General features: G+C 43.1%; 1 protein-coding gene across 1 annotated transcript; it reads left to right on the top strand.

Moving 5' to 3' along the window:
* The first annotated feature begins 414 nt into the window (after positions 1 to 414).
* On the top strand, positions 415 to 5,181 carry LOC129811478 (cytochrome c oxidase subunit 7A2, mitochondrial-like). The gene is made up of 4 exons (XM_055862818.1): positions 415 to 582; positions 3,137 to 3,226; positions 4,540 to 4,624; positions 4,951 to 5,181. The coding sequence occupies exons 1-4, from the start codon at positions 565 to 567 to the stop codon at positions 5,004 to 5,006; spliced, it is 249 nt and encodes an 82-aa protein (XP_055718793.1). The 5' UTR covers positions 415 to 564; the 3' UTR covers positions 5,007 to 5,181.
* The last annotated feature ends 1,996 nt before the right edge of the window (positions 5,182 to 7,177 follow it).

The following is a 7,177-nucleotide window of genomic DNA, read 5'->3' as shown; positions in this document are numbered from 1 at the left end:
AAAAAAAATCTAAATCATTACAATAATTTTTTTATCAGAGTGATTACAATTGCACTAGAATAGTTTAAATAGTTTTGTATGATATAAGAATTTAAATTGTTGACCTGTATTAATTTTTTTACAGATGCTATGCTACTAGCCTCAATTCATGAATATGCATAGCCATCTCGAGACAACTCCCATATAAGGTGTTTTTTCTCAGAGTTGTCGGGATGTCACGTGTTCTTATTATATCAGTACACTCGTAACATGTTAAGCATTACGGAACTTCCATTATATCAAATGAACCTCACTTAGCAAATAAGCCATTATTTTGGCGGGACCAAATTCAACTCTCATTGATTTCCATACAAAAACTCATTGCTTGGTGGGCGAAACAACGGAAAAAACGACACCTGCTGGAGGGAGACAGATTTTCTGCCGAGTTGGGCCACTCGCACCGTCTTCCTCTCTAGTGACTGACAACTGCAATTTATTCGCCATAAAGAATCTTGGGATATCACCGGAAGCACAGTAGCTAGGTTTTCAAAGTGTCCTTGTGCACTCACCTAGAAGTTTACCAAAATGTACAGACAACTTATGGTAAGCGTTCAATTATATATTCGACCAATTGTTATGTATTTGTGTACGCTATTCGATGTTATATTTTTGGCCACTGCCGTTATCTGACATGCCTCCTCAAGTGAACTCTAAGCTACCGAGCTATGTTGCTAAGCTAGCGTGTAACGTTAAACGTTGACTAACTAGCCTTTTTTTATCAGGGTAGTTGGCTTACTAGCAAGCTATCACCTGATATTTTACACTTGCTTGACAATCAAGTTAGCCTTCTGATCTAAACACATAGCTGTTTTTATACAGTATATTGTTAACCTAGCTAGAATAACACATGCTAGCTACTTGGTAAGCTAACTAAATGAGTAGTAAGTTATCTAGCTAACTACATAGTAGTTATTCAATCAGCTAAACCTAGCTTGCCACGTATTCTCTTCCACAGTCTTGAATTGTCATCCACAAGTGTAAAGGTCGCATAGGTTAGCTAGGAAAATTCTGACTAACTCTATCTAACTATCCAAGTGTTGTAAAAGGTGGCGTTTGCACGTACACTTGTCATGTGAATGGCAATTTTTTGGAACAGGGTTTACGTCATCTGACACTTAGATGCGCTACGCAGAAATCGCTCCACTATTTCCTGGTTGCTAAAATTCTAATATTTCGCCTAATTTCAGTTTGTGACAAAACAAGCAGTCATTGTGTGAATAATAATTGTACAATCTAAACCGATATGAAATATATTTTCCATTACTAAAAATATTGTATATTCATCTGTTTGAAGCTGGTGTAGAAAACCGAAAATAAAAGACGTAGAACCTTTACCACGGGAAGCATAGACATAGTACACACAGAACAGATCTACCGCTTATTAGACTTGCTTTCAACTTGAATGAATGATCTATAACTAAATGTGAATTTGGTCAGGTAGCCCAAAAAGTTACATTGTAGCTTTAATGTATGTGTGTGGAGGATAATGGTTATTTCAAGACAACTGGGAACTTTTAATGCAAATCATGACGTCAATGATCTTCACTTCGGAAAGTCGGAGCTCTAGAAAGATGCCAGAGTTTCCGACTTGGAATTACGAGTTGACGTTCAAAAATATGTTTCCCAGTCGGAGCTTGTTTTTCCCCCGACTTCCCAGTTGTCTTGAAAGTTTGGAAGTCTGAGATTTCCGAGTTACCAGTGGTTTTGAACACGGCATAATTTATGCTCAACTGTCTAGAATCACAGCTAGCTACATGGCTTTCTAATGGACCAATTCTGTTGGCTAGATATACAGTATCTAGCAGAAGAAGTACATTATACAGTGTATAATATATACACTGTAATGAGTAGGTGTGTCCAAACCTTTGTCTGGTACTGTATGTGGACACCCCTTCAAATTAGTGGATTTGGCTATTTCAGCCACACCTGTTGCTGACAGGTTTATAAAACCGAGCACACAGCCAGGCAGTCTCCATAGACAAACATGGACAGTAGAATGGCCTTACTAAAGAGCTCAGTGACTTTCAATGTTGCGCTGTCATAGGATGCCATCTTTCCAACAAGTCAGTTTGTCAAATTTCTGCCCTGCTAGAGCTGCCCCAGTCAACTGTAAGTGCTGTTAATGTGAAGTGGAAACGTCTAGGAGCAACAGCAACTGAGCTGTGAAGTGGTAGGCCACATAAGCTCACAAAACAGGACTGCCTAGTGCTGAAGTGCGTAGTTCCTAAAAATCGTCTGCCCTGTTACAACGCTCACTACAGACGTCGGAACAATAACTGTTTGTCGGGAGCATCATGAAATGGGTTTCCATGGCCGAGCAGCAGCACACAATGCCAAGCGTCGGCTGGAGTGGTGTATAGCTCGCCACCATTGGACTCTGGAGCAGTGGCAACGCGTTCTCTGGAGTGATGAATCACGTCCCAACATCTGGCAGTCCGACGGACAAATCTGTGTTTACTACCTGCCCGAATGCATAGTGCCAACTGTAAAGTTTGGTGGAAGAGGAATAATGGTTTGGCTAGGCCTCTTAGTTCCAGTGAAGGGAAATCTTAACGCTACAGATGCTATTGACATTCTAAACGATTCTGTGCTTCCTGCTTTGTGGCAACAGTTTGGGGAAGGCCCTTTCCCGTTTCAGTATGACAATTACCCCTGTGCACAAAGCGAGGTCCATACAGAAATGGTTTGTCGAGATCAGTGTCGAAGAATTTGACTGGCTTGCACAGAGCCCTGACCTCAACCCCATCGAACACCTTTTGGGATTAATTGGAACGCTGACTGCTAGCCAGGCCTAATCACCCAACATCAGTGCCCGACCTCACTAATGCTCTTAGCAAGTCCCCGCAGCAATGTTCCAACATCTTGTGAAAAGCCTTCCCAGAAGAGTGGAGGCTGTCATAGCAGCAAAGGGGGGACCAACTCTATATTAATGCCCATGATTTTGGAATTAAATGTTCGACGAGCAGGTGTCCACATACTTTTGGTCATGTATTGTAGCTAAAGCAAGGTTATTAGTTAGTGCACATGTAAGTACTTCAGTAATCATTTCCAGTTCATTTATTTTTATGCATTTCTTCCTGATCACCTGTATGTTTAGAGTCTTCGGCAGCTGTCCAGCCGGACTATCTCCAGTAGTGCCCGCAGACAAGTTGACAACATGGTCAAGGAGAAGCAGAAGCTGTTCCAGGTAAGCTCTGGGACCAGGACCGGCAGATGGCGATGGAGTGGAAATGTGGAATGGAACACCTCTCTACCGAAGCTCAAAGACTGTTTTTAAAAGTAGAAGTTGACAATTCTGTTCTGGTTTTGTTTACCTAATTTTGACAGTCAACGTTTGTGTTCAATCTTGTTTGACTAGTAATGGTGCAGTAATGCTAAGGTTAAAGTTTGCACTTTATTCTCAGGTTCTGGAAACATAATCTTATTTTCCCACCATTGTAGCCTGAAAGATAAGTATTTATGATGTTTGCTCGTAGGTTCACTCTTAGTTTGGGCTGGGCTGACTAATTTTGCATGCAGCGTGATATGCAAACAGCTGATACGACTTTTGATATCAGTGCTTTGCTGAATCTTGCATAACACGCAGAGGATGTCCATAGCTGACCTGCCCTGCTTTAAAATCCTGTTGCTAAAGCAATGATTGCTTTTCTGCATTTTTTTCTTTTTTACTCCTTTTTTCTCCCCAATTTCGTGGTATCCAATTGGTCTTGTCTCATCGCTGCAACTCCCGTACGGACTCGGAAGAGGCAAAGGTCGAGAGCCATGCGTCCTCTGAAACACAACCCAACCTAGCCACACTGCTTCTTGACACAACTCACATCCAACCCGGAAGCCAGCCGCACCAATGTGTTGGAGGAAACACCTGGCGCCACAGGAGTCGCTAGTGCGCGATGAGATAAGGATATCCCTGCCGGCCGAACCCTCCCTGACCGGGACGATGCTGGGCCAATTGTGCATCGCCCCATGGACCTCCCGGTCGTGGCCGGCTGCGACAGAGCCTGTGCTTGGAACACCCAGAATCTCTGGTGGCACAGCTAGCACTGCGATGCAGTGCCTTAGACCACTGCACCACCATGGAGGCTGTTTTTCTGCAATTTGTTGTTGATTTTCATCTTAGCCTAAGAAATTCCTGATCCTTTTAAGGTCATAATGTTCATGGTAAGTGTTTCCGTTTGTATTAGGTTAGGCTGTAATATGTCGCAAGCAGAACTTTGCTTTCCAATAAGTATAAATCTTATTTTTTCCCCCACTTTTACTTGTTTTAATTGCAGTTATAAACATCTCACAAAGTAGTTGGGGCTATTGTAGTGCAGTGTGTGTTGATTAAGGAAATATTCAACATATTCAGGTGGTGCAAAAGTGCTTAGACCATTTAAAATACAGCCACCACCCAGACCGAGCCATTTAGTTTGTGATTCATATATGTTGCTATGAAGGGCTTCTTTGCGTAGCTCTGAATATCATTTATAGGCTAATTTACTCTTCTTCCTGTTTACACAGGCAGATAACGGCATACCAGTCCATCTGAAGGGAGGAGCCAAGGATGCTATTCTGTACAGGGCAACGATGGCCCTTACAGTCTTTGGTAAGTATGCATTACACTGAAATTGGCTATATAATGTTGTACAGCCCTGATATGACCCTCCTTGAATGTAAGTGCTAATGGAATTTTTACAGCATATGATCAAATAATATAGATCAAGTCTAACTACAAACAATGGAGTCAAATACCAGTTTCTCACATTTCCTGCAATTTTTTTTGTTTTACCTTTATTTAGGTAGCATTTAGATATTTACCTTGTCAGCTCGGGGATTCGATCTTGTAACCTTTCGGTTCTAGTCCAACGCTCTAACCACTAGGTTACCTGCCGCCCCTATGCCTGTTATATAAAACATCTTTCTCCTCCACAGGAAGTGGATTTGTCGTCTACGAACTCCTCAATGCAGCAATGCCGAAGAAGGCATGAGTGCCCTTGTCCATTTCCATCCCTAAATCAATCTTCTCTGTTGTACAGATGTATGATCTGGGAGATTTTTTGGGGGTCCTGTCAATCATGCCAATTTGTTTCATGTATGGGATCAATATTTATTGATTGTTCAATGAATGTACCATAGAGAATAAAACAACCACAATACAAAGTATTATCCATGTGAATGTTGTCATTTCAAAATCTCAATACATCTGATATAAACAGTTATTCTGTACCTAAAAAAATATATATACACTGCTCAAAAAAATAAAGGGAACACTTAAACAATACAATGTAACTCCAAGTCAATCACACTTCTGTGAAATCAAACTGTCCACTTAGGAAGCAACACTGATTGACAATACATTTCACATGCTGTTGTGCAAATGGAATAGACAACAGGTGGAAATTATAGGCAATTAGCAAGACACCCCCAATAAAGGAGTGGTTCTGCAGGTGGTGACCACAGACCACTTCTCAGTTCCTATGCTTTCCTGGCTGATGTTTTGGTCACTTTTGAATGCTGGTGGTGCTTTCACTCTAGTGGTAGCATGAGACGGAGTCTACAACCCACACAAGTGGCTCAGGTAAGGCAACTCATCCAGGATGGCACATCAATGCGAGCTGTGGCAAGAAGGTTTGCTGTGTCTGTCAGCGTAGTGTCCAGAGCATGGAGGCGCTACCAGGAGACAGGCCAGTACATCAGGAGACGTGGAGGAGGCCGTAGGAGGGCAACAACCCAGCAGCAGGACCGCTACCTCCGCCTTTGTGCAAGGAGGTGCACTGCCAGAGCCCTGCAAATTGACCTCCAGCAGGCCACAAATGTGCATGTGTCTGCTCAAACGGTCAGAAACAGACTCCATGAGGGTGGTATGAGGGCCCGATGTCCACAGGTGGGGGTTGTGCTTACAGCCCAACACCATGCAGGACGTTTGGCATTTTCCAGAGAACACCAAGATTGGCAAATTCACCACTGGCGCCCTGTGCTCTTCACAGATGAAAGCAGGTTCACACTGAGCACATGTGACAGACGTGACAGAGTCTGGAGACGCCGTGGAGAACGTTCTGCTGCCTGCAACATCCTCCAGCATGACCGGTTTGGCGGTGGGTCAGTCATGGTGTGGGGTGGCATTTCTTTGGGGGGCCGCACAGTCCTCCATGTGCTCGCCAGAGGTAGCCTGACTGCCATTAGGTACCGAGATGAGATCCTCAGACCCCTTGTGAGACCATATGCTGGTGCGGTTGGCCCTGGCTTCCTCATAATGCAAGACAATGCTAGACCTCATGTGGCTGGAGTGTGTCAGCAGTTCCTGCAAGAGGAAGGCATTGATGCTATGGACTGGCCCGCCCGTTCCCCAGACCTGAATCCAATTGAGCACATCTGGGACATCATGTCTCGCTCCATCCACCAACGCCACGTTGCACCACAGACTGTCCAGGAGTTGGTGGATGCTTTAGTCCAGGTCTGGGAGGAGATCCCTCAGGAGACCATCCGCCACCTCATCAGGAGCATGCCCAGGCATTGTAGGGAGGTCATACAGGTACGTGGAGGCCACACACACTACTGAGCCTCATTTTGACTTGTTTTAAGGACATTACATCAAAGTTGGATCAGCCTGTAGTGTGAAATTTTCCACTTTAATTTTGAGTGTGACTCCAAATCCAGACCTCCATTGGTTGATAAATTTGATTTCCATTGAAAGTTTTTGTGTGATTTTGTTGTCAGCACATTATACTATGTAAAGAAAAAAGTATTTAATAAGAATATTTCATTCATTCAGATCTAGGATGTGTTATTTTAGTGTTCCCTTAATTTTTTTGAGCAGTGTATATACTTTGTCTATAGCAATTCTGTTTTTAGCTGTGATTGTGAACATGAACCAATAGATAAACCATTATATGGGACAAAAGCCCCTGGGCCTATAGGATAATGGTTACTTCTGCTTATGTAGTTGACTTTCAATGCTCTGCCCAAAATGTGTGTCCTGCTTTTAAACACTAGAGGCCCTCACTGATCATGAAATGAGGGACATTTTATCTAGGTAGATTTGATTTGAGGAAACTGGAATGACAATTTCTGATCCATGAAGATCCATTCACCATGTTTACAATCATCCTAAGAGGTGACACTGCCTCAATGATACCCAAGCTGTTCAAGGCTGTTGACA

Source organism: Salvelinus fontinalis, chromosome 15 (assembly GCF_029448725.1).
Source record: "Salvelinus fontinalis isolate EN_2023a chromosome 15, ASM2944872v1, whole genome shotgun sequence".
In the NCBI taxonomy this organism is placed as follows: Eukaryota; Metazoa; Chordata; class Actinopteri; order Salmoniformes; family Salmonidae; genus Salvelinus; species Salvelinus fontinalis.
The sequence above is the reverse complement of the archived record's forward strand: the minus strand, read 5'-3'. Positions and strand labels throughout refer to the sequence as shown.